At 40.5% G+C, this 27,357-nt stretch overlaps 2 protein-coding genes across 3 annotated transcripts in view; one reads left to right on the top strand and one right to left on the bottom strand.

The window, feature by feature from the left end:
* Positions 1 to 8,126, bottom strand: part of LOC124605712 (alpha-ketoglutarate-dependent dioxygenase alkB homolog 4-like) — a 30,333-nt gene extending 22,207 nt beyond the window's left edge. The window contains exon 1 of the mRNA XM_047137589.1: positions 7,839 to 8,126. Coding sequence (XP_046993545.1) covers positions 7,839 to 7,937 — 99 coding nt within the window. The 5' untranslated portion in view covers positions 7,938 to 8,126. The remainder of the gene's footprint in view (positions 1 to 7,838) is intronic.
* Positions 8,127 to 8,189: 63 nt separating this feature from the next.
* Positions 8,190 to 27,357, top strand: part of LOC124605722 (nurim homolog) — a 62,308-nt gene continuing 43,140 nt past the window's right edge. Inside the window, exons 1-3 of one of the 2 annotated variants that reach the window (XM_047137608.1) lie at positions 8,190 to 8,447; positions 16,237 to 16,418; positions 24,342 to 24,512. In XM_047137608.1, the coding sequence (XP_046993564.1) occupies positions 8,321 to 8,447; positions 16,237 to 16,418; positions 24,342 to 24,512 (480 nt within the window). In that variant the 5' untranslated portion in view covers positions 8,190 to 8,320. The remainder of the gene's footprint in view (positions 8,448 to 16,236; positions 16,419 to 24,341; positions 24,513 to 27,357) is intronic. The other variant, XM_047137600.1, reaches the window with a different exon arrangement.

The following is a 27,357-nucleotide window of genomic DNA, read 5'->3' on the forward strand; positions in this document are numbered from 1 at the left end:
ACCGTCGGCTGTGGTACGTTTAGCTTCCTGCTTGCTTTATTTGTCGACTTCCGCGGGCTACGTGTGAAACTTGCCCGCACGCGCTCAACCGTTTCTTCGCTCACTGCAGGCCGACCCATTGATTTCCCCTTACAGAGGCATTCAGAAGCTTTAAACTGCGCATACCATCGCCGAATGGAGTTGTTGGTGGATCTTTGTTGAACTTCGTCCTGAAGTGTCGTTGCACTGTTATGACTGACTGATGTGAGTGCATTTCAAGCACGACATACGCTTTCTCGGCTCCTGTCGCCATTTTGTCTCACTGTGCTCTCGAGCGCTCTGGCGGCAGAAACCTGAAGTGCGGCTTCAGCCGAACAAAACTTTATGAGTTTTTCTATGCATATGTAGTGTGTCGTGACCATATGTCAATGAATGGAGCTACAGTGAATTTATGAAATCGCTTCAATCATTTGTAATAGCCCTGTACATATTCCAGGCCACTGATGATGCCTTGCAGAAAATAAAGGCAAAACGCGTATGGCACTAAAATTGTGTTTTATTCAGTTGCTGTCAGACAGTCCACAAGTAAAAATTATCAATATACCGTAATATTACATGCAACTGAGGAAGACAGGATTACAAAAAGTTGAAGATGTCCCTGGAGCTTGTTCCCATGAAGAGAACACCAGCGGTGATGCCAAAGTGACACCATCTGCCGACATATGGCAACACAAGATCATCCAGAGGAATGGAAGAGCTAGCAGGCCGAGGTGAAGGAGGAGGACTGCAGTCTTTACAGCAGCATCAGCAATCTCATTTCCCGTTAGATCGAAGTGACCAGGAACCAACATGAACATTGTGGTGGCTCCCTTGAACGTTATGGTGGCTCCCTCAACAGTGAGCAAATGGAGGCTTTTGTTGATATGTTGCACCAAGGGATGGACTGTGCACAGCACACAAAGGCTCTGAAGGTCACTAGGAGAATCACAGCATATGACAATTAAAAAGACTGTGTCACCAGATGTACTGGGTGGCCTGATAGAGGGTGAAGAGCTCTTTTGTAAAAACTGAGAAGTGTTCTGAAAGCTCAGACCAAAAACAGTCAGTACCAATCACAAAGGCACAACTGACAGCACAGTCAGTCTTAGAGCCATCAGTGTACATGAAGGCACTATAGCTAAGTTGCAGGGAAAGGTTGAGAAACTTACAATGATAGATCGAATCCAGATTAGTTTCATTGGAATGTGAATGAAGTCCAAGATGAACATGGGCTCCTACCTGAAGCCAAGACAATGAAGGGTTCACACCCATCTGAACACGGCAGGTAGCATGAAGTTAAACTGCCAGAGCAGTTGCCAAAAGTGAGCTCCAGGAGGTAAAAGAGAAGAAGGGCATGCCCCATACTTGGGGTCAAGGGAGTCATCGAAAAAGGTAGCACAGGATGGATGGCTGGCATGGAAGATAAATGGCATGTATATCTGGCAAGGAGAACAACATGCCAATATAACAGTGATAGTTCTGCAGCTTCTGCACAGAGACACTCACCTGGGCTAGGGTAAAAGGTGCCAGTGGCCAAACATATTCGATTTTGGTTGACTGTGTTGTGATGCATAATATGGACAGACATGCAGATGAATAAATGAAACACCCACAATCTAGAGTCGAACGGACAAGGGATCAATGTAACTGGAGGAGGATGGTCTGATCCATTACCCAGCAAGTACCTCTTATGACATGTAGGACACAGAGGGACCAGGTGCAGCGTGTGGACAGGTAAGAAGCCCAAGATATTAAGATGGTGGAAGAAACCAGAAATTCACATAAACGGTTTTGTCAATGGAAAAGCGAAAGCCATTGTCAATACTCTATGGATCAAGATGAACGAGACATTGCCGAAGACACTGCTCAAGGAGACGAGTCCATGGAGGACTGCAATAGATCACAAAGTCATTGACGAAAAGAGAGCTGGAGATACCTGGTGGGAGATAGTCCATAATAGCATTAATGACTACAGCAAAGAGGATGATGCTCAGGACAGAGCCTCGAGTCACCCCATTCTCCTGTATAAAGGAGTCCAAGGCCAAACCCACAAGTACCTTGAAAATTCGGTCTTTAAAAAATGCCTGAAGTAAATGGTAAAGGCAGCTTTGTGAGCCCCACGTCCCCACATGTATAGAGTGCGGAGGATACCAGTCCTCCAGCAGAAGTCGTAGGCTTTCTACAAATAAAAAAAAACATTTGGTATTGCCACAGAAAACTGTTCGTGACATGGGTTGACAAAGTGACGAGATGGTCAACTGCAGAAAAGCATGCACAAAATCAATATTGTGCAGTGGGTAGTAGACTGCGAGACTCACGCCACCATACCAGCCTGCCTTGACTCATACATTCCATCACCTTGCAAATACAACTGGTGAGGGAAATGGGGCAGTAGTTAAAAGGAAAGTGTTTGTCCTTACTGGGCTTAGATATGAGTATGACAGTGGCTTCACGCCAGCTTCTGGGAAATGTGGGATCTGCCTAAAAAGGATTGTAGGTTCAAAGCAGAAAGTGCTTGCCAGCAAGAGAGAGGTGCTGCAACATCTGATTTCCCTGTGGCAGAAGGTCAGGATGAGGTGAAAGCTCCCTCATAGAAAAGATGGTATTAAATAAAGCACTCACGATTTTGAGAGCAGAAGAATATCAGTTGACTCTCTTCCACTAGTTTCTGAGTGAGGAATGCAGGTTGATACTGAGTGGAGCTCAAAATCCCCACAAAATACTGGCCCAAGTTGTTGGGGGCAGAGGGGGAGCTGACCAAAACACTGGAATAAGACTGCCTTGGTGACAGTGAATGACAGGATGACGTAGCCTCTACAAAGTGAAAAGGTGAAATGACGAAGGAAAATGTGGACGGCAACAACTTGCAGCTGCGTGTTCAACGGGGCAGTTTAACTATGGGTGTCATCCTGAATGAGTAGCATGACCCCACCCTCCATAAGATGGAATGCAGTCCTCAGGGTGGGGTGGGGGGCAGGTGAGGGCGAGGAGGGGGGGGGGGGGGGGGGGGGGGAACAGCAAACCTGAAGGAAAAATAGGAGGTCAAAACAGTATGGAGGACACAGTTTCGTTTCTTGGGGGAGAAAATAACCTGACACTGTGAGTCCAAGAGCAGCCATAATTCCTCCTTGTTGGATCTAACGCCATAAATGTTCCACTGGAGAAGACTCATAGCAGGGAATGGGCAGGAGGGAACAAATGAAGGACAGTCACTTCGGCGGCTGCCAAGTGCCAGCCTTTGAAGACTCACTGGTACAGGGTCAGAGACTGGAGGCATTCTCCCTGAGCTGATCTGCGGACTACGGAGCATAAAAATGGTAGGCAGTGAAATGGACATCGGCCCGGGTGAGGGTATCATGCAGCGACACCAGTGACGAGGATCTTTGAGTTGCAGAAGGAGAAGACTGCATGCCTTTGCCCCATTTCTTAGAGCCTTTACAGTTCACAGACAAAGACCCAGACATTTGTTTACTGGAGGGATGTAGAAAGTCTTTGTGGGAGTGTTTTGTTCTTTCCGGCCTGCTGGTTACGTAGCAGGTGATTTCACCGACAGGGGGCAGAGATTTGGTGGCTTGTCGCACAACTGTAGCAGAAGGAGATGGGGATGCTAACATGATACTGGGCAATTTCACGACTGCAGTACTGAATTGGCAGTCGCAAGTCTGCGCAGCCACGTCCTTCATGGAGCGAGGCATAGCAACGACAGTACTGTAAGTGCCAGATGGTAAAATTCAGGGCTTTTGACTAGCCATCAACTTGCGAGCAACAAGGTAGAGTACTTTTTCCTTCACTCAGATCGAGATACACAGGACACTCATGGGATGAGGCGGCATGGTTGCCATTACAACTGATACAAGAGGAGGAGGAGACGGGCAATCACTCTCAGATCATCTCTACCACAAGTAACACATTTGGCCATAATTTGCGAGGGGGCACAAATGTGGTTATAATATTGACACTGGCAGCAACGCATTGGGTTTGGAATGTAAGGCCAGACCGGGATGACTTCATAGCCTCCCTTAATCTCCAGTGGAAGCACTCTAGACCAAATGTGAGAAAAAGAGAACGTGTAGGCACCAAGTTTGCATCAACCTATTTTGTTACCCAATGGACCGCGATGATGCCCTAATCAGAAAGATAATGTTGGATTTCCCCTCAGTCAGGCCATCAAGCAGCTGAGTGTAAATAACACCACACGAAGAATTCAGAGTGTGATGATCCTCAACCTGAACTGGGTATCCATGGAAGAGCTGTATGCAGTTGTTGGGCTAGAAAATCACAACTGGTCTCCAGAAGCAAAGCCACATTAAGTAAGTGAAGCAGGACTTCACAGGGCCTGCAACTGCATCAACACCTTTCTGAATAATAAATGGGTTAACTGTAGCAAAAGACTGACCTTTGGTATGTGACACCACAAGGAACCAAGCTGCAGCTCTGAGAGTCATTGAATCCTTAGCTTCATTCCATTTATCAGATGTAGACTGAGATGAAGACGATTGGTTCAATGCAAGAAAATATCCCTCCATTGCTAGCGTCTCTGATTGTGTGCTCCTCCTGACTGGGGGCCCCTCTCAGAGATGGCTCACCTGCCTTACGTGATTGTTCACATATCAGGTCACACCTCCCAGACTCCAGACAGACCAATTGGCATTTGGGAAGGTAACAGCTAAGGCAATCACCCATTCCTGGGCCTGACCTGTGGCAGGGGTATGTGCGAACCCCACCTTTAGATGTGGGGCGGGGAACTAGGCATTACTCAGTCACTTGTTATGCATTGGACATCTGGGCTGGCCTTCAGGAGCACACAGGGAGGATAAAGAAACCAAGAGAGACCTCAAACACCAAAGCAGAGGAAGGGGAAGAGGCAGAGAATGATGAAAGAAGGAAGGAACAGATGAAGGACTGTTGCTATGCCAGGCTTCAGAAACACATTCACGAAAATACCCAAGACATGTCTCCCAAGAGAGGAGAAAAAGAACATGATGGTGACCCTGAATGCCTTCTCATGCTCAATAATGTGGCAAAAATGACAAGTGATGTCTTGCAAAGCCTGGACACTGAAGTAACAGACAGGCCAGAGGTGTGTGGGACATGCCTGACAGACCCATTTTTAGTCATTACAACACAGACTCTTCTGAAAAATGGGTATGGGTACCACAGATGAACTCTGTAGACTTGTATGGAGCATGACATATACATATCAGACAGTGATAAAATGATCACAAAAGGTGTGTATGTTAGTGAATCTCTCAGGGTACAATGAAAATCACTCAGTACAATGGGATGAACATTTGTTTCCACATCAGACATTTTGGTTCAGATTGTTAAGTAAATGAATGAAGATGTAATGCTGTTTTGTTGTGTACTAAATTTGTGAAAGCTAAAGTTATAATTTGGTAACAAACTCAGTCCTCAATTACTCCTCAGCAGAATATGGCAGATGCCCAAACTCATTTTCGCCTAATTCTTTTGAGCATTATATAGTCCACCATGAGACCTGTTATTGAAAATATTTACTAATTCAGAAGAAACTAACATTCATTCAGTGAAAACTAGAAAGAAAAATGGTACACATTTGGATAAAAATTCCTTAGTATTGTATTCTTATCTTAATTGTTTCTCATCCATGTTTCACATAAATACAAGGCTATGCTCCACACAAATACCTTTGCAAAATATTTCCCCACTTTTAAATTCATATTTGACGTAACAAATTTTTTTTCTGCTGTAATAAGCTTCTTACAACTGCTAGACTACATGTTAGACCATCATCAGTTACTTACTGCTCAAATAGCAAAACTCTTCTACTATTTTTAGTGTCTCATTTCCTAACTGAATTCCTTTAGCATCACCTAATTTAATTTCACTACATTCCATTACTATTGTTCTGCTAATGTCAATGATCATATTTTTCAAGGCACTATACATTTTATTTTACTGCTCTCCCAAATCCTTTGCTATCTCTAGGAGTCACAATGTCTTCAGAAAACCTCATGTTTGTATTTCTTCTCCCCAAACTTGAATTCCATCTCAGTCTTTCTTTGGTTTCCTTTACTGCTTGCTCAAGGTAAAGATTGAATAATATCACGGACAGGCTGTAACCTCGTCTCTTCCTTCTCAGCCACTGCTTCCCTTTCTTGCCCTTCAACTTTACAACTGCCATCTGGTTTCTGCATTTGTAAAGAACCTTTTGCTCTTTGTATTTTACCCCTGCCACCTTCATAATTTCAAAGAGTGTATTCCAGTCGATATTGTCAAATGCTTTCTCTATATAAGCTATAAATATAGGTTTGTCTTTCCTTAACCTATCTTCCAAGAGAACTGGTAGTGCCAATATTGTATCACTTGATTCTACATTTCTCTGGAATCCAAACTGACTTTCCCCAACATCAATTCCTACATTTTTCCATTCTTCTGGAAACAATTCGAGTCCGTATTTTACAACCATTACTCAAACTGGTGGTTTGGTAATACTCTGACCTGTTTTTGGAGTTAGAATTACCACAGTCATCTTTAAGTATGAGGGTATTTCACCACTTTCATATGTCTAGTACACTATGTGGAATATTTTTGTCATGGCTATCTGTCTCAAGGATATCAGTAGTTCTTAGATAATGTTGCCTACTCCAGGGGCCTTGTTTCAACTTAGGTCTTTCAGTGCTCTGTCAAACTCTTCTCACAGTATAACATCTCCCATCTTCACTTACTTCCTCTTCCCTTTCTATAGTATTGCCTTCAAGTTCATTTCACTGGTACAGCTGTTCTATATACTCAATTCATGTTTCAGCTTTCACTTCTTTGCTTAGTACTGGATTTTCAACTGAGCTCTTGATATTCATACATCTGTTTCATCTTTAATTTTCCTGTGTGCAGTACCTATCTTTACCCCCATTAATAGCTGCTTCTGTAGCCTTGCATTTACCTCTAGCCATTCCTCCTTCACCATTCTGCACTTTCTGTCAGTCTCATTTTTTGACATCTGTATTCCCTTTTGGCTGCTTCACTTGTTATATCTTCTCCCTTCATCAGTTACATTCAATACCTTATGTTGTACCCAAGGATTTCTACAAAGCCTCATCTTTTTACCTATTTGATTCTCTGTTGCCTTCACCATTTCATCTCTCAAAGCTAACCATTTGTTTTCTACTGTATTCCTTTACCTAGTTCTTGTCAATAGTTGCCTAATGCTCCCTCTAAAACTTTCAAAAACCTCTGGCTCTCCCAACTTATCCAGGTCTCAACTCCTTAATCTCCTACATTTTTGCAATATCTTAAGTTTTAATCTATAGTTCATAGCCAATACACTGAGGCAGGAATCCACACCTGCCAATGGGAAAGTCTTAAAATTTAAAAGCTGATTCCAAAATCCGTCTTACCATTATATAATCAATCTGAAACCTTTCTGTGTTCTTTTATTTGAAATTTTTATTTATTCAGCACTCTGTAAACCGTGTACTGCCTTATTCCATGACCAAGTACCTAGACCAACAACTGCATGTAGTTCAGTTTAAGTGCTCGACGTTGAAACAGCCAGTCTAAAAACGAACATTCGCTATAGACTTATGTACTACTAGTTTTTACTACATTTACAATATACTTCCTGAAAACTACTGAACTCTTGTCACTCGCTCCAATGCAGATCCAGAAACTCTACCAAGAGTAATAAGGATGAGGAAGTTTACATCTTGAATAGTAAACAATATATAAATATCTTTAGAGGCTTTCTGGTTGTGAAACATACAAACTACAAAGTAAGAATAGAGTCGTAACTGTAGCACTACTCTATCATTAGTTGTACTGTTTTATGATAAGAAACGTACCTTGGGGGATTTAAAATCCTTCTTGGGAATTCCAAATTCTCTCTCACATATTAAGCAAGTTCTGATCCCTTTGCAACCACATGGCCTAGGTTTTTCCATTGGTTACCTATTACACGTGAGCAAAACTACGAAGCATACTACGTCAGTAACATTTGTTGGGAACACGATCACATTCCAAGCCTCCTTCCGACTCTAATTCTCCCAATGCCACTCGGCACTCGCGGATCGCTATAATCCAGCTGTTTGCTCAGCTGACAAATGTAATCCATCGAATAACTAAACGTCGATATACCATATCGACTAATCGATACAAACACCGTAATTTATCTGTAAAAATTTTGCGAAGTGTATCTACTTTACTGTACCGCTCATTGGCATGTTTATTTTGGTCATAGCAGGGTAGCTTGGGCGTGTAGACCTCCTGGGAAGCGAAATTCATGCCCGTTAAATATCACAGTCAGAGTGCTCTTTAACCCAGAAAAATGAAACTGAGGGACGTTTTTCATGTCAGTTTTTCCTTAGTTAGTTTTTTGTTTAGTGCTGTAACATTCATCCAGCTGATATTTTTCTTGTCCCACTTACCGAAGGATGAAGAGAGTCATTCAAAAGGTACTGTAGTGTTTTAGAATTTCGAATTTTTCGTTCTGTTTAAAACCGGTCGATGGTGGAGCATTTGCTTAAGAGTTATTAGTAAAAATGAGGTTTTGTAAATAATGTAAAGTTCTCAGAGTTGCAAAAGGCATTGATTAGAAAGCGCAGAAGTTTTACAACTACTACGAAAAATTCAATTTACAGCATATATAAGGAGCACATCACCTATTTCATCTATATGTAAACTAATGTCTTGATTCTGTTACTCAGCCTTGTGTCGTAGTGTTTTCTATCAGTATTTTGCATTATTGTTCTCTCTGTTTACTGATCTCAGCACTGTTATTTGCGTGTGTCATCATTTTAAATTGCCACTTCTCGTTTTTTTTTTTTCCCCTTGAGGTTTCATTTGTAGTTACCCTCTTCTCTTGCTACCCCTCCTATCCCTTTTCCTTAATATTGTTCAGTTTGCTTTTTTTGTTTCAGTTAAATATTGTTATTGTTATTAATTTAAGTTCACATCTTTTACATATCAACAACCAGTTACACATCCTTGTTTGGATCATCCTGAAATTTTATTCTTTGCAGTGAGTCCTATGTTACTTGTTAATCATTTCTTGTGCGTTTTGTGTCTCTTGGTTTCTTAAAACTAACATGCAAAGTACCATTTGCCTTACAGAGGGAGACTCTGGTAGAATCTCACGCTACATCTCCATAATCCCAGTACTGGCTAAGGTGATTGAATCTGTAGTGGTAAAAAAAACCCTTAAGTATCATGTTTTGAATCCTCTTTTTTTGACACAGCATATGTTATGGAAGACCAAGTCCTGGACGTAATTACAAACATAAGTCATACTTGTTAACTAAATTCGCTGTTCTACACTACTGGTACATTGTCAAACTAGCAAGGACTTGGACAGTGTCCCATCTAAGCCTCTGCTTAATACGATAGAATGTTATCATATTAGGTAAGGTGCCTTGGTAACCATTGAATTTTTCATGTACAGTTAACCGACAACAGATTGTTAGTACAAGCAGTTGTCACATGTGAAGAGAGCTTGCAGCATGGTGTGCCACAAGGATCTGTATAAGGACTTCCTTTTTCTTGATTTTTGTAACTAACCAAAGCTTAAATGAACATACTCTACAGTTTGCACATGTTCTCAAGTGGTAAGAATGACTTTCAGGCAGCAACTGGCCTTGAATGTGGTAGTAGACCCTCTTGAAATGTTTTTTGTGATGAAAGACTAATCTATAGCATAGCTCGGAGTCTAGGTTAGTTTGAAAGGTGATTTTTGATTGTGAGTTGCAGAAGCCACTTAATGTAACTGCCAGATAATGAGGCAAGCAGTGGTTAATGTAAATAATATGAAAATAAATGAAATAAAGAGAATTACATGTTGCTTCAGTGACACTGCATAATTGAGTGTGACAAGAGTTGTTAAGCTTATGAGTTCTTCATTGACTGTAGATTAACTTAGAAAGAACACATTGTAGATGTGGCATCAAGTGTTCATGGAGCCCTCTACCTCTTGAGGAAACTAAAAAGCATAATAAGAGGTAATGCTATGGTAAGAGTCTACTACAAATTATTTCATGGCAGTGTCAGGTGCTACTGAGAGACTACTATGCAGACAGCAGAAACATGCTATTATTACAGAAAAAAGCAATAACAATCATTACTTCTATGGGGAAAAGTGATCACTGTAAAGTTGTATTTACGAAATCTTAAGTGTCGATTGTTTTCAGCCAATACATGTTCCTCTGCCTACCTTTTCAAAAAGCGTTGCATGCAGTGCACTTGCCTGTGAGATGGGGAGTTGAGCCAAACCATGATTGAATCTGTGCATCAGATTAATGACTGTGTCTGGTCCACCTGAGTGTGGTTTTTGGGTGGTTTTAGATGCTTATGTAGGCAAAAGCTGGGGTGGTTCCCAATTTCTGCTCAGAAAAAAACAGTTAATCACACAGAACAATGTTTACACAATTCGCAGACAGGTGGTGCATATGACTTCCCTAAGCAACAGACAACTGTGGTGACAGGAAGGGTCCCAGTAGCAAAGTTAGAGTAAATTTGCCAAACCTAGAGTACAGCTGCTCCCTGCTAGATGGGATTAACACTAAGAAGTAGGAGTGTGCTCATTTGCCTCATTCATGTGAATTTCAACTAGTAAGAGAGAGAAAGTTCACAACACTAAGTATAAGTACAATGTAGATGGGTCAAGATGTTGATCTATGAAGACACAAGATGGTTTTCTACAGGTGACACTGGCAATGTTCAGTGTACTATGAAGCAGTGGTCAGTCTCTGGCAATGGAATTTTTTAAACAATGGTTTTGTGTAAGCTAAGAAGAGCATTCATTTTATGTTGTGGATTTTTCCCCCTGGTGACAGAACAGTGACTCTCAGACTTGCCATTCAGTGCTAGAATACTAACAGCAACACTTTTATTTTATTCTGAATATTATTATAGTAGGCCTATGCATTTTATTGTTGTATGATCTTGTAGTTTAATATAGTCCTGATGTTATCCAGCCAGGTCTGACTGGTCAATAAAGTAGAACTAGTAATGGACATAATAATAAATGATTTGTGACAACTTTTCCATCTTTTCACAGTTCCTGTCTATATCCTGAAGTTTAAATAATAATTGTGGACACTATAAATATAACTGCATTATTAAATGTGCATGCCTAAAACTTAAAGAGTGTCCTTCCCAACCATTTTTTAAAATTCCAACAAACCTACAAAATCCATTCGATATAAGTAAAGTTAAAACTGCACAAATCCGGAAAAGGATTGCCCTATATAGCAGCTATCTCTCTCTAGTATTTTCTTTTTTCAGTCAGTCTTCTGATCGATTTGGTATGGCCCACCACAACTTCCTCTCATGTGCCAACCTCTTTATCTTGGAGTAACATTTACAACTAACATTTTTAATTATTTGCTGAATGTACTCCAGTTTACTATTTCAGTTCCGTGTAGTACCATGGATGTTATTCCCTGAAGTTCCATTTTCTAGTTAGTGTGTCCCTCATATTTCTTTCCTCACCTGTTCTGTGTAGAACCCTCCCATTTTTTATCTTGTACTTAATGTACAGCACCCATCTCATCCCAAACACACTCTTTTCTTTTCTTGTTTTTCCACAGTTCATGAATCATTCCCATATAAAGCTGTACACCTTATGTATATTCTCAGAATTTTGATCCTCAAGTTAAGGTGTGTATTTGTTACTAATAGACTTGTTTCGGAAAGGAAAACCCTATTTACCTGTACTAGTGTTTGTCTTATATCCCCCTCGCTTTGTCTGACATTCATTATTTTACTTCCATGCTAGACAAAGTCCTTCATTTCATTCCCAAATCTGATGTTAGGTTTATTGCTAATCTCATTTCTAAGATGTCTTATCACATTTGTGTTTCTTTGGTTTGCTGTGAATCCATATTCTGTTCTCATTAGACTGTTCATTCCATCCAACATGTGCCTTGTTCTCAATTTCATTGAAGATAACCATGCCATCAGCACATGTTGTCATTGATAGCTTTTCATCTTGAATTTTAATCCCACTGCTAAACCTTTCTTTTATTTCCATCACGGCTACAGATGACACAGTAGGAGAGAAAGACTGCATCCCTACCTTGCATTCTTTTTAATCTGAGCACTTCTTTTTTTGTCTTCCATTATTATTGTTTCCTCTTTGTACTTGTAAAGATTTTCATGTGTTTTAAACCTATTGTTATGAGAATTCGAACCTCTTGCACCCTTTTATAGTATCAAACACTTTTCTAGGTCGACAAACCCTATGAAAGTGTTTTTTCTTCTTTTTCAAGCCTATCTTTCATTACCAAGCACTCTTAATGAGTCCAAACCGGGACTCAAATGCGGATTTCCCGTTTATTGTGAGCAGTACCCTTACCATTTTGGCAAGGGGCTTTTTACTGTATGAGTACCAAACTTTGTAGTATTAATGCCCAGTGTATGGGGTGCCTGATTTCTGTGCATCACAGTGCTACCGCCCTGTCCAAATATGGCCATCAGGTGCCATGACCAGTCATCATGGTACATAGTCTCACACAGCTGACTAGTCACAGTGCACTTGTTGACTTGTCAACATGAGCTTGGACAAAAAGAGCAGAGCATGACTGGTGAAGATCTATTATCAAAACAACAGAATGCTGCAGCTTCAGAGAATATCCCCAGCTGAAAGGATTACAGAAGGGTCCTCTTTCTCCACCTGCTGTGCGGAGTATGATGAAGTAGTTCGAATCAACTGGACAACTGGGGGTCGCTCCAGGGAGAGGTTGATGAATGGTTGCATTAAAGGTGGTTGATGAAAAGTTGCTATGGCAGATAATGTTGCTTGCAGTTTCCGATTGTCAGGCAGTGTGCATTCTGTGTCACAACAGTTGAATATGCTGTGGTCCACTGTATGGAAGGTGCTTCAAATCATTCTCAAATGGTCTCCCTACAAGGTCCATATCATACAGCAGCTTGCACCACAGGATGCACAACAATGTGTTGACTCCACCCTTCACTTTGTCACAAGGACTGAAGTTGATGAAGGCTGGTCCTGGACCATCCTATGGACAGATGAAACTAATTTTTCTATGGTGGATGAGATGAACACACGGAATTGCTGAGTGCGGGATCTAAACCTCCAGTCACTGTGCATGAAGTTCCTCTGTATGGTGAACGTGTCACCATATGGTGTGGCTTCACGGCTACATTCATCATTGGCCCATTCTTTTTTTAACAGATTGGCACTCAAGGACCAAAGATGTGCTATGTGACCAGCCAGCGTTACTGCAATATGCTTTTCCAGCATGTCGTACTCACCCTACAGAAGAGAGACACATTGAACTCAACAATTTTCATGCAAGATGCAGCCCCACCACACAGAGAAGTTCACCTGTTTCTCTGAACACATTTGGAAACTATTGAATTATTAGCTGATCATTTCCAAATGCTTGGCCGGCATGATCATCTGATCTCACTCCCTGTGATCTCTGTTTGTGGGGCTATCTGAAGGATAGTGTTTAGCAGGGGAACATTCACACATGTGCTGATCTGAAGCACAGTATGTCAAGAGAGGAAGTCAGCATACCCTTGGGCATGCTTCATTCCGCTGTGCAGAATGCTACCCTGCACTTTCAGATTCTTCTGGACACTGATGGGCACCATATTAAGCCCCTTTTGCAGCAGTAATGGTACCAGTATGTAATGGTATGATGTACCACAACAGCACATTAATAGTGTTTCAATTAAACTGATTCTGCATTATTTCTCTTCCCCGTGTCCTTGGCATTAACACTGCCAAGTTTGGTACTTGAATGGTAATTAGTTTCCGTGTTATAACATGTTAAATAGGGAAAGGCATGTCCGAAGGACTTTGCATTACAATATTGTAGTGCCTTTGTCATTCCAAATTATATTTCCTTTTAGCATTCTTCACATTTTTCCTGTGTCCATTTTGCTTTGGCTCCCTTGTAGTCCCTGTTGATCTCACTCCTACGTGACTTATGTTACTGTGTTCCTGTCTTTTCCTGAAAATTTTTATATTTCTTTCTTTCACCAGTAATTGCAGTATTTCTTCTGTTAGCCATGATTTCTTCACACTTACCTTTCTTGCAACTACATTTGTCTGTAGTGTTCTGAAATGCCCTATGATTATAAGATTTTCATCTTCCCTAATGTATTGAGCTACCCGTTCAGTGCCCCCCCCCCTCTCTCTCTCCCTCTCCCCCTCCCTCTCCCCCCTTCCCCCACCCCCCCACCCCCCACCCCACTCCACCCCACCCCACCCATCTCTCTCTTCATCTTTCATCTTTTGCTTATAAAGTTGACATGTATACTGTTGTTGGTGTTAGTGCACTGTTGATTCTGACAGGAACCAGAAACTAGGCTTAAGAAATTTTCATAGCATTTGTTGGCCTAGAAAAACTGTACAATAAGGTAAAATGATGCAAGAATGAGAACTGACTCATTGCCCTATCTTCCTATTCATTACAAATCCTACTCCCCTAACACCATTATCATTTGCTATTGATATTACCCTATATTCATCGGCCCAGAAGTTCTTATCTTTTTTCCATTTCACTTCACTCACTCTTAATACATCTAGAATGGCCCTTTGCATTGTCCTTTTCAGATTTTCTAGCTTCCCTGTCACATTCATATTTCTGACATTACACACACTAATTCTTGAATGTTACACTTCCAGTTGTTCTTCAATTTTACTGGTAGTCTACCCCTCCCCCCCCCCCCCCCCCCCTTTCCCCATCTGGAGACCCTAATGAGTGGTTGATCCAGATTTTGCCAACCCCCTTTCCCCATCTGGAGACCCTAATGAGTGGTTGATCCAGATTTTGCCAATGGAGAGAGCACCGTGATGCTTTTTCAGTTACAGGCCACACTTCCTATGGATACACATAATCTGTCCTTAATTCAGTGGTTTCCGTTTACTTCTGCAGCTGTTGATCATTGCTGATTATTCTGACTTTAGGGGCAGTTTCTCACTTAAGGACACGAGGATGCCTTGAACTTCTCTCTGCTTGTCAATCATTTTGACAAGGCCAGTGACAGAATGAGCGTGAGTCTGTACACCAGAAATCTTTAGTTGCCATTGCTGATAATTTTTATTCAAAACCTAAGCAATGACTGGGATTAAATCTGGGACCTAGGACATTTGATCAGTAATCAAAGATGCTATCCCAAGAACACAGTGTCCAGCTTCTTATAGACAGAGAATTCCAACACGTGGGTCATGCCCTTGAATCATCCACACCCATATTTCAGGACAGCACTTATGATAGTGACATTCTCCATATAAACAGTCACAGGCTCGTTAATGTTGAACAGAGAAATACAGTGAGATGACCATGGCAGAAAGCTGGAAGGTGACAAAGAATGTAGCTGTAAATACTGTCAACATTCCAGAACCAAACATGAGAAATAAGACTACCAAACACTCTGCTGGGTACACAAGTGGTTATTTCCTGTGCAACTCCCATGGCTGCTGTCATTGTTATGAGGTATACTATGATGTCAATGATAAGCCAGTTGAATGATGAACTCTCAGCCCCAAGTAGATGTTTTTATCCCTCACGTAACTTGGCATCAATCTTTAAATGGTTTTGCAACCACTTAATAAGTGCTGACTCTATTGCAAAATCAGATAAAATTTGGGCATGAATACATGCAAATACAGAATTATCACTCTTGCATATAATAAAACAGCCAGAATAATCATATCTTGGCACATGTTGGGAAATATCCCAACTAGTGATCCCAAAATGAGACAGGAGACACTGACATCTTAAGAAAAGATGAAGTCAAGGACCTCACAATACATAAGACTTTGCAACCAATATGCTACAAATTATCTTTGGTAAAGCAGAAGAAAGAGTTCTTTCTGACCAACTCGTAGGCAGCTGAGTGGGTTTTCGAAAGGGAAGCCAAAAGATGATACAATTAACAAAGCAGTAAGTCTCTTATCAGCATCAAAGGAGGGTTGAGGTTATGGGAGCCCTTACTGGGCATAATGATATATATTTAACAATCCCTCATAGTTATTGCTCTCTGTGAGACCAAAAAATACAAAAATTCTAAATTTTTTGTAGAATACAAATCAAAGTAGTGGAAATGCTCGTAATATGAAGGCATTATCATTATTACTACTACTACTATTATTATTATTATTATTATTATTATTAATAAGTAACAATTATTAATGCATAGGATTTCATTTTCATAACATTTTATACCTAGCAAATTAATTCCTATTTTAAACAAGCATTTTTTCTCTTGCAGATGACATACGTGGTTTTGAGGATGCCATATGGCCTTTGCTGGTTGATTTAGCATTACTTTATTTGTTTGTTCTGCAACATTCTGTAATGGCAGAACCATATGTAAAAGATTTTTTTGTGTCTCATGGTGCTTCAGTGATCCAGCGAAGCATTTATGTTCTTCTGTCATCTGTGGTTCTGCAGGTAAGTTTTAGCATAGTATTTCGTGTAAAGAAGAGTTTGAGTGGTTTGGTCATGTAATCTATGTCATTTGACATTCTTACTTAGACAGTGTTTTTTAAATCTGTAATGAAAGGTGTACCCAGAATGATACTACAATCAAATAAAGCTAGAAGAACGTGATACATACAGGTACAGAAAATCTCATGAACTAAAGCTTCAACAACCAGAAACTTTATGTTGTATAAAATTGTAAAGGGTTGGACAAAATTAAATCATTAAAAACTTTAAATTTGAAAGTCATTCAGGACTGCAGATTGAGAAATAGTCAGCAGGTCATGATAAAAAGTAATCATCTGTGGCATGCTAGCAACAGACTCCAGTTGCTGCTGTTTTGTGTTGAATCCATTCTTATCACTCTTGTCTCTTCATATTGGAATTATACATTATTTCCCCGTATGATACCTTGCTTTTAAATACCAATAACATTTAATCTGATGTAAATGAAAAGTATCCCAATAACAAAACGAAAATTAGAGGTACAATAAAACACATGAAAGACCATAACTAGAACAAGAAGCAGGATTCATAGACAAATAAAATGCTAATGGTGTTCAGTCTCAAGTCATTGGATCTTGGGATTTATATTTCAAGAGCAAAAGAATAAGCAAGGAGAAGTGTAATATGCAGAACAATTGTGCAAGTAGCAGAAAGAAAAGGAACTATAGATGTGGTTGTAGCAGTTTGCTGTAAGAGTTGTTTATAACAGAAAATTTTTTGGCAATAGTTTAAAACCTAAAGTACTAGTAATGACTTGTAGGCAGCCCATAAACCAAAGGTTAGATCCAGTGAAGTATAAGTAGCAGAAGGGATAGAAAGTAAATAAATAAAAATGTACTATTAGAGATGGTAAAAATAGTTCTTTTACAATACATCTAGTGCAAATTAAATTTTGCAGTATTGAAGTCAAATATTTTGTGGACCACCAAATTATAAAATAGTTTTTCATTTGGTGACTATAACGCAAGATCTTTGACTTTTTTTGTTATTTTTGTATTACTCAAAAATTACAGGTCCCCAGTGTCATCATGCAGTAGAGATATTTTTGTATTTTAAAGGTTAAAGAAGGAGAAAGATACTTCCTTTTGAAAAAAAACTGCAGTTATAAACTTTGTTTTATTTAGAAAATTTATTTACCTACATTTGTTATATTTCCTCTGTTGTACAACTGCCAACTGATGCTCATAAATTCTAACATTGAATCCTTTCATATATCACAAAATCTGTAACCCAACCCCCCGCATTAGGGAACCAAAATGGGGAATTTGCTAAACCTGTTATTTTACATTGCTATTGTTTTGTGTCCTACCACTGCTAACCTTAGCAGCCTAACACTAACTATACATGGAATAGCACTGTAATAGTCGTTACATTGTGAATGTCATGTTGTGGTGGCAGTCTTTTTGTTTGAAAATGAGTGGTGAAGTAGTTACAGGACCAAAATGGTTGATACATGTGACTGCGGAAGAGGGCTCTGCTCCACATAGAGAAGACATTGTGTTACTTCTACATTTGTAGGTGCTTGGTTCAAAACACTATCAAATGTAGTTCCACTACTGTGTTTGGAAGATGGATCATTTACCTTCTACATTGCTCCTTTCTCCAGAGCTGTCCCTGTGGTGTGCAGTTTGCACCCTCCATTCCCTGCATTCCCTTCCCTTATCAACAAAAGTATTACAAATAGTTTCCTGAAACAAATTGCTCACTAAAAGCCTACAAACTACTCATTGGTAATATGTAAATACTTTAGGGTTATAGGAGACCGCTCACTGAAGAGCAGCAGCATTTAGTTGCCGACAGACACACAAAAAAAAAAAAAAAGAAAATTTGCTAACTTTAAGATTTATCCTTTAATGAGCTCGACTAAAACACACAAGCGCGCACGTACACACACACACACACACACACACACACACACACACACACACAAGTGTATGACGCTACGTGGTGTCAGCTAGACTGACAGTGCCAATGCTGTTTTGCAGTGGGTGGACTGGTTGTGGTAGGGGTAGTTTCAGGTGGGTTGATTAGAGGGAAAGGGAAGCGGGAGGCAGGGAGAGGGACTGGGTGTGAGTGGCTCACAGCTTGGAGGGAAGTGGCTAGTTGCTGGCTAGGAATGTTGAAGGCAGGGGAGCAGGTATGTAAGCTGAAACAATTGTATCAGCTGATGGGAAGAGGCACACTCTGAAGGCGACATGGGAACATGAATGGGGGGGGGGGGGGGGGACAGGAAGAAGGGTAAACTGTTGGGTGGATTACCTGAGACTGAGGCCAAGATGATTACAGGAGCAGAGGATGTGTTGTAAGAATAACCACTATCTGCACGGTTAGGAGAGATTGGTAGTAGAGGGAAGGATTCAGAAGACTCAGGTTGTGAAGCAGCCATTGAAATTTAGCCTTTTCTGTTCAGTTGCATGTTGTGCCACCAAGTGGTCAGCTTTGTTCTTGACAACATTTTGGTGGTGGCCATTCACCATGGTACCATGGTGGACAGCTGGTCAGTAGTGACACCAACATAAAACACTGCTTTCACAAGTGTCCCAGCCTCTGATTGATTAGGATAAGCCTGTGACAGGACTGGAGTAGGAAGTGCTGGGTGAGTGTTGGGCAGGGCTTACACTTTGGTCTACCACATGGGTAGGATCCCTGTGGCAAGGGTGTGGGAGTGGCATACAGATGGATTAGTATGTCATGTAGGTTGGGTGGGTGACATAACGCCACTTTAGGAGGGGTAGGAATGATCTTGAGTAGGTCACTCTCATTTCAGGGCAAGATGAGAAGTAATTAAAGCCATGGTTAAGTTGTTTCAGTGCAGGGTGATATTGGATGAGAGGGTGGTGGTGGTGATGCTCATTCGTTGCTGATTTTTGTTGTTTTTTTTGGGGGGGGGGGGAGGGTGAGGATGAGGCATGGATAATATGTTTGTGGACGAGGTTCAAGGGTATTACCTGTTTGTGAAGGCCTCCAGGACACTGGACAAGGGAGTTCTTGCCCCTACAGACATGTCGTCCACAGTTGGCTGGGCTGTACAGTCTGAGGGACTTGCTGTGGAAGGGATGGCTGCTGTCAAAATGCAAGTACTATTAGCGCTTAGTGGGTTTAATGTGGACAGAGGTGTGGATGGAGCCATCAGAGAGTTGGAGATCAACGTCCAGGCAGGTGGGGCATTGGGTAGAGGAGGACCAGGTAAAATGAATGGTAGAAAAGATTTTGGTGTTGTGAAGGAATGTGGATAGGGTGTCTTAGCTCTCAGTCCTGATCCCGAAAATATCATCAGTGAACCTGAACCAGACTAGGGGTTGGGAGTTTTGGGAGGATAGGAAGGTTTCCTCTAGGTGGCCCATAAACAGGTTGGCTTGGAGGGTGCCAAAATTTGTTTGTAGACCTTCCCTTCAAAGGAAAACTAATTGTGAGTCAGGATATTGCTGGTAAGCTGTATAAGGAAAGAAGTGTTGGGTTTGGATGTGGACATATGTTGGCATCAACAGCAGTGAGTAGGGCTCTAGGAGGTAAAGTGGTTAGTACCTTTGATGTGGGATGATAGGTTTCAGGCAGTTGGTTGGAGATGATGGTCCTGAAGAGCAGAAATTCTTTCAGTGGGAGCACAGTAGCCAGCTATATTGGGGCATCCAAGATTGTTGGGTTTGTGGATTTTGGAGAGCTGGTAAAAGGTGGGTGTGCAGGGTGTTGTTGGGGTGAGCAATGGTTTGCGGGAAAGAAGCTGGCAACTGGCAGTGTCCCAACAGATTCAGATCAGGTGAGACTGGTTTGGTGGCAAAGACAATGTGAATTCACTGTCATGCTCTTAAAATCATTGTACTGTGATTCTGACTTTCTGACAGACATGTATCCTGCTGGAAGACGCTATCACTGACATGAGACACACAAGGTAAGGAAGAGATGCGGGTGGTCCACAGTAATGTTCACTTAGTCCAGTTACCATGATGTTGTTGATTACTTCCATGGGTCCTACAGAAGCCCAGGTGAGTGACACCCACTGCTTCCACTACCCTGCTTTCATGGTGTGATGTATGTTTTTGAGCAGACAATTACTTGGATGAAAGCATATCCAGGTGCAACCATCAGCCTGGTTTAGTAAGAAATTTGACTGTCTGACCAGGTGACACATTTCCTCTGATCCACAGTCAATTGTCATTGATCTAGTGCTTATTGGAATCATAACTGACATTGTTGGATTAACATGGGAACACACAGGGATCTTCTGCTGTAAAGCCCCATGTTGAACAGTGTGCACTGAACCTTATGCTTACTCCCACTTGAGCAAGGTACTCTCTCTTTCTGTAGATGCTCATAACAGTAGCACACAAACAGCTGACAAAGTTCGTCGTTTCAGAGATGCATGTCTGAGGCAATCAGCACCATGTCAAAGTCACTTCTACATCTAAATTTACATCTCTGTACATACTTCACAAGTATCTGTATAGTGTGTGGCGGAGGGTACCTTGTACCACTACTAGTCAGTAATCTGTCTGCAACTTGTGGACTAGTGGTTAGCATTGTTGCCTCTGGATCACGGAGTCCCAGGTTTGATTCCCGTCTGGGTCAGGTATTGTCTCTGCCTGGGGACTGGATGTTTGTGTTGTCCTGATTATTCAATCATCATTCAGGAATATGGCATGACTGGACCATTAAAAGATTGGGAATTTGTAAGGGTGCTGATAACCATGTCATTGGGAGCTCCACAAACCAAAATAATCACCATCATTGTCATTTCCTTTCCTGTTCCACTTGCAAATAGAGTGAGTGAAAAATTACTTTCTGTATGTCTCCATATGATCCCTAATTTTCATTGGTGACAGTAGAATTGTTCTGCAGTCATCTTAAAATGCCAGTTCTCTAAAATATTCTCAGTAGTGTTCCATGAAAAGAATTTTCTGTACATGGATCATGAAGCACCTCCATAATATTCACATGCTGATCAAACCTACGAGTAACAAATCTAACAGCTGGCTGCAGAATTGCTTTGATGTCTTCCTTTAATCCAACTGGTGGTGATCCCAAACACTTGAGCAGTGCTCAAGAATGGGCCCCACTAGTGCTCCATATTGGTCTCCTTTACAGATGAACCACACTTTCCTAAAATTCTTCCAATGAACTGAAGTCAGCTGTTCCCCTTCCATAATTCAGTCCTTACAAGCTCATGCCATTTCATGTCACTTTGCAACATTGTCCCTGGATGTTTAATTGAAATGTGCATTACATACATTTTTCTACATTTAGGCCAAGCTATCATTCTTTACAACAACCAGAAATTCAGCCGAAGTCATTTTGTATCCTTTTAAAATCTCTCAACACCACCACCTTCCCATACGCCACAGCATCATCAGCAAACAGTCACAGATTACTGCTCACCCTGTCTGTAAGAGCATTTATATACATAGAGAATAAGAGTGGTCCTATCACACTTCCCTGAGGCACACCTGATGATATCCTTGTCTCTCATGAACATCCACTGTCAGGGAGGACAATGTACTGGATCTGTTACTTAAGAAGCCTTCAAGCCACTCACTTCTATGGGAACCTGTTCTGTAGCCAGCCGCGGTGGTCTAGCGGTTCTGGCGCTGCAGTCCGGAACCGCGGGACTGCTACGGTCGCAGGTTCGGATCCTGCCTCGGGCATGGGTGTGTGTGATGTCCTCAGGTTAGTTAGGTTTAAGTAGTTCTAAGTTCTAGGGGACTTATGACCTAAGATGTTGAGTCCCATAGTGCTCAGAGCCATTTTTGAACCTGTTCTGTATGTCCATACCTTCGTTAACAGTTGGAAGTTGGGCACCTTGTCAGATATTGTTCCCATCTAAAATGAGAATATCAGTGTGTCATTTTATTCATTAGTATGCAATCTTATTTCTTCAGTTCAGCTTGTGTATTTCCTCATTTTTCCTCCTCCTAGCACTTCCTTTAATTACTCTCTGTAACCCATTACTCAGTTTCTCCATTGCTTCAGAATCAGCTTCCAACTTCTCCAACATACCCTATTCATTACACTTCCTATCACATTAAACCCAAGATGAGAACAACATTCTTCATTACTCTGATGTTTGTATATCACTTCACTTTTTAAGTTATTTAAATTATCCCATACTTTCACTCACAGTAGCTTTAAATTTTCGTTCATCTTGTGTTGTAGTTTATTGTTTGAATTTCAAATTTTGTGTTTTAAATCTTTGCAAATCCATGTTAATTCAGTCTGCAACAGATCAAAGTGGTGACGCAGTCTCTCGTATCGCAATTCTTCTCTTTGTGTGTTGACCCTACTCGTTGTGAGATTTCTTTGCATTCCGCTGTAACTTCTTCGTACATTCTGTCATTTGCTCAGAAAGCAGCTTAAATATCTACATACTTCCAAGTTTCAGAGATACAGATTTTTTTCACTTATCACACATAAACAATTTTAAAGTAGTTCTACACCTGGATAAGAATAACAAAGTGACTGATAGCTTGTTGTTTACAAAACAGCTAGATAGCAACAACCCGTCTGTTCACTATTCTCATAATACTCTGCTGCCGTAGGTGCCAATTGCCACACACTGTTGTAGACACCAGTTGCGGCCAGTAACATGACAGTTTTGATCATTTTCCTCATTTCATTGTGCAGTATATTTGTTTTAGATGGTAAAATGTCCCAAAGCAGCCGGCCGCAGTGGTCTAGCGGTTCTAGGCGCGCAGTCTGGAACCGCGCGACTGCTCCGGTCGCAGGTTCGAATCCTGCCTCGGGCATGGATGTGTGTGATGTCCTTAGGTTAGTTAGGTTTAAGTAGTTCTAAGTTCTAGGGGACTGATGACCACAGTAGTTAAGTCCCATAGTGCTCAGAGCCATTTTGTCCCAAAGCAGTTACAAAAATACACAGAAAAGTAATGACTGTTACCACCCTGCTAATAAAAACTCAGCAGTGCACACACATAGCGTGTGAGTGCATGAGGAACATAAATGTCCAGCTGTTGCTGCCACTATATTGTGTGTGCATACAGATGGGAACTAACATCATCCTCCTCATGCTTGCCTGGCAATCATAAGCAATATAAACTTTCTTCATAAGTATTTCATATTAGCTGTTATTTAAAAGTACACAATTAGCAACCCTCAAAATGAGAATTACTTACTGTGTGAATTTCATGCCTTATTTAGTTGTAGAGCAATGTTTTCCTTGGCCTTTAGGGTATAAAGTTTGTTAAAAATTGCTATTAATGAGAAATTCTTGTCATTAGTGACAAATACAACTACTAAATAGGCTTGTGGATGCTTTAAAAATTTCAAAACATCATCCTACATGAGAATTCAACAGCAGTTATAAATTGATGTGCTGTCTGTTCCACCTGAAATCCAAATAAAAGACTCTCAAAGTTGAGTTCTTCTGCTGCAGATTTAAATCACCAAATCTGAGTGCACTTGTTAATTGTAACAAAGTTGAATTACACATAATGAGTTCAGAAGTCAGCAATGAGCAGTGCTGTTGAAAAGGAAGACAGACTATCATTCAGTGAAAGAGCACTCATCATGCCATAAGGGAAAGCGACTGTCACTATTTTCTTTTTTATTATGATTTTGGACACTTTTTCACTCCTAAAATTCTGTCTTTACAGATAAGTGTTTAATGGCAGAAATGAGTTCTTGCTACTGCAAACAGTGGGCTGTCAAAGTTAGAAAAGAATGATCTTGAAGAAAGTTTTGTAATCAGATGTATTGCATAAGCACTTTTACTTACTTGGCTGGCAATGATAACAAATGTTGAATAGTTAATTCAGCAAATAAAGTCCGTGGGATTTTGGGTCTTCATAAACCCACAGTGTGTGTTTTGGTAGTAAGGGAACTGTTATAGTTAACCTGTGTTTAGTTTTATTCAATTGTAAAATATTTTTTGACTTTCAGGTTGTTTTCCAGTATTGGCAGTATGTCCCATGGCTAACGCTTTGGCACATTGATACTACACAGAGCAGTATAAAACTGTGGTGTTTTGCAGTGATTCACTGCTGTGCTTGGATAATGACGTATGCAGGAGTGATTAACATGGATGTGCTGGATCTGTTGGGAGTGAAGCAGGTAAGATACTAACTACATATTGTGGACAGAAAGGAAAAGAATTACAAGGGTAGAGGCAGATAAAAGTTTAAGTATGATAAGTTGAAGGTATTGGTGTAAGAGATGATATAATGTGCAACTATTAAATATTACAATGTCGACATATAAGACCAGCATATTAAAAATAACTGACAGTGACAACCATTAGAATCTGTGTCCTTAGTGCTTAAAGTTGTTTCCTTGACTGTTGTATTTGATGTAGCAGCTTTTTTCATCATATCTTGTTGAGAAATTCATCCATCTTGAAAGTACTCTGTAATTACATGACATAGCTCCTTTAATGTGTGCTGTTTTGTACACAGCATCCCTCCCTCAAGCCATCACAAGCCAAGGACCTTGCTGCCATGGAATGATTTGCATACATTGATGATACATATAGCTGTTCTGTAGGTGCAACTATGTTGAAGGGCTCTATGTGGAGAGGCCAGACTATAATATGGTTCCTGAAGAAGGGCAGCAGCAGCCTTCTCAGCAGTTGCAGGGCAACAGTGTGGATAAGTAACTGGTCTGGCCTTGTAGCATTAGACAATATGGTCTTGCTATGTTGACCATGTGAGTGGCTTAAAGCAAGGGGAAACACAGCCAATATATTTTATGAGAACAAGCCACTTTATTGTATAATGATAATGGCATCCTCTTGGGTGAAGTATTCCACAGGTAAAATAGCCTCCCATTTGGATCTCTTGGTGGAGACTACTCAGGAGGATATTGTCATCAGGAAAAACAAAACACATTCTACAGATTGAGCACTGTAATCAAATAGATAGGTTAGATAATGACTACCGGTGATACTGCAGGTCCTACAGAGAAGGCAAAGGACTTGGAAGATCAGTTGAACCTCTTGAAAAGAGGTTGTAGGACAAATATCAGCTAAGGTAAAATGAGGTTAATGTAACGTGATGGAATCAAATTGTGCGATACTGAGGGAATTAAATCAGGAAATGAGACACTAAAAGTATTAGATGAATTTTGCTCCTTGGACAGCAAAATAACAGATTGTGGCCAAAGTAGAGATGGCATAAAATGTTGACTGAAAATATCAAGAAAAGCTTGTATGAAAAAGAGAAATTTGTTGACAACAAATGTAATTCTCTTCTAGAATACACAGAGAGCTTTTTATGCTACATCTGGTCGCTCAAAGAGCTGTTTTACCATCCCCCCTCCCCCCCTCGCCTTCCTCCCCACCCCTTTAACAGTAAGATAGTGTGGAAATGAATAAAACATTTGCTTTTTTTGCAGAATACCCAGCAGTAAGCTATTATCATCACTATATATTTGTCTAAAATTTCCCTTTCCTTACAGTTATATATTATCCACAGCCAAATTTTCATGGAGCTACATTTCATACGCTTCACATTTTTTTGAGCTGTTACTGTTGCCTTTACACCGTAGGGTGCTTATGTTTGTTTTACAGAGTGCTTTGTTTACCCTTCAGACGCTTAATAGTTCCTCACTTTTGATAAGTGTTGAATAAGATTATTCTGGAACATTCTCAAAAAAGTGTAATATGGGCACTAGAAGATCACATGTGCCATAAGTTCCTGGGCATAGTGTTAAACTTGGAGCCCTATGCTATTGTCCAAGTTTTCTGTCTAGTGTTCTGCATCACCCAGTCTGAATACAGAGTGGCATGACTGCAGCATTGTATGTCTGCTCATTACCCAACATAGTAATCAAGTAAAGTGATGCAGAGCTTAAGACATTGCATTAGCCCTGTATTCAAGCACAGCAGGATGCAAATCACTATTCAGTGACTTTCTGTTGTATCCCAACATCATGTAAGGTCTCCTTTGTCACGTTCTTGCTCATGTCCCATTCTTCCCCTCATCCACCATTGTTAGTGTTCCATTTCTAATGACTCTGAAATCTAATCAAAGATGCAATAAAGTAAGTTAAAACGCAGTTATGAGGCCAAGGTGAAAAGTACTCAGCCTTGTTCAGAAATGACACTGATGTCAGTAAAGCTTTAGTGCAATGAAAAACTAGCCAAAGTTACAAATTTCACTTTTTTTTTTATTTATTCGATGACTAGATTCGGGGTGGGACCCATTTTCAAATCATCATAAAAGATAGTCAAAATGATATTTCTCAAATTACAAAAATATACAAGTATTGTGAAGTGCAAATGGAGGGTTACAAAGCATGTGGGCAGCTGTAACTATTTGTTTGTTTATATTTTTTGACATGGTTTTTGCATGTTTGTGAATACCGTTTTGACTACCTGTTACAATGATGTGAAAATGGGTCCCGGCCCAAAACTAGTCATTGAGTTAATAAAATAAGTGAAATTTGCAACTTTGCTTGATTTTTTTTCATACTGATTAACATAAGTTGCTGACCTGCAATTATTCCAAAATGCTGGAAGTAGTAAAACTATTTTTTTATGTTGTTTGACATTGTCCAATAATATAAGTCAAGTGTCAACTTGATGTGAAGTACTATTTTATTTACATGGCTTCCCAAAAGCAGTCATTTTGTACATATGCATGTATTTTATCCAGATGGATAAACTGAAGCAACCGTTCGTGGCGTGTTTGTCACTGTTTGTAGTAGTTTATCCTGTAGGGAGGTAGAAGTGGATAGTTCCTGTGAATTATTATGGGTGGAGGTTACACTCAACAACCGAGCTAGGTTAATAATTAGCTCCTTTTACCGACCTCCCGACTCAGCAGCATTAGTGGTAGAACAACTGAGAGAAAATCGGGAATACATTTCACATAAATTTTCTCAGCATGATATAGTCTTAGGTGGAGATTTCAATTTACTAGATATAGACTGGGACACTCAGATGTTTAGGACGGGTGGT

The sequence above is a fragment of the Schistocerca americana genome, chromosome 1 (genome assembly GCF_021461395.2).
Source record: "Schistocerca americana isolate TAMUIC-IGC-003095 chromosome 1, iqSchAmer2.1, whole genome shotgun sequence".
Classification (NCBI taxonomy): Eukaryota; Metazoa; Arthropoda; class Insecta; order Orthoptera; family Acrididae; genus Schistocerca; species Schistocerca americana.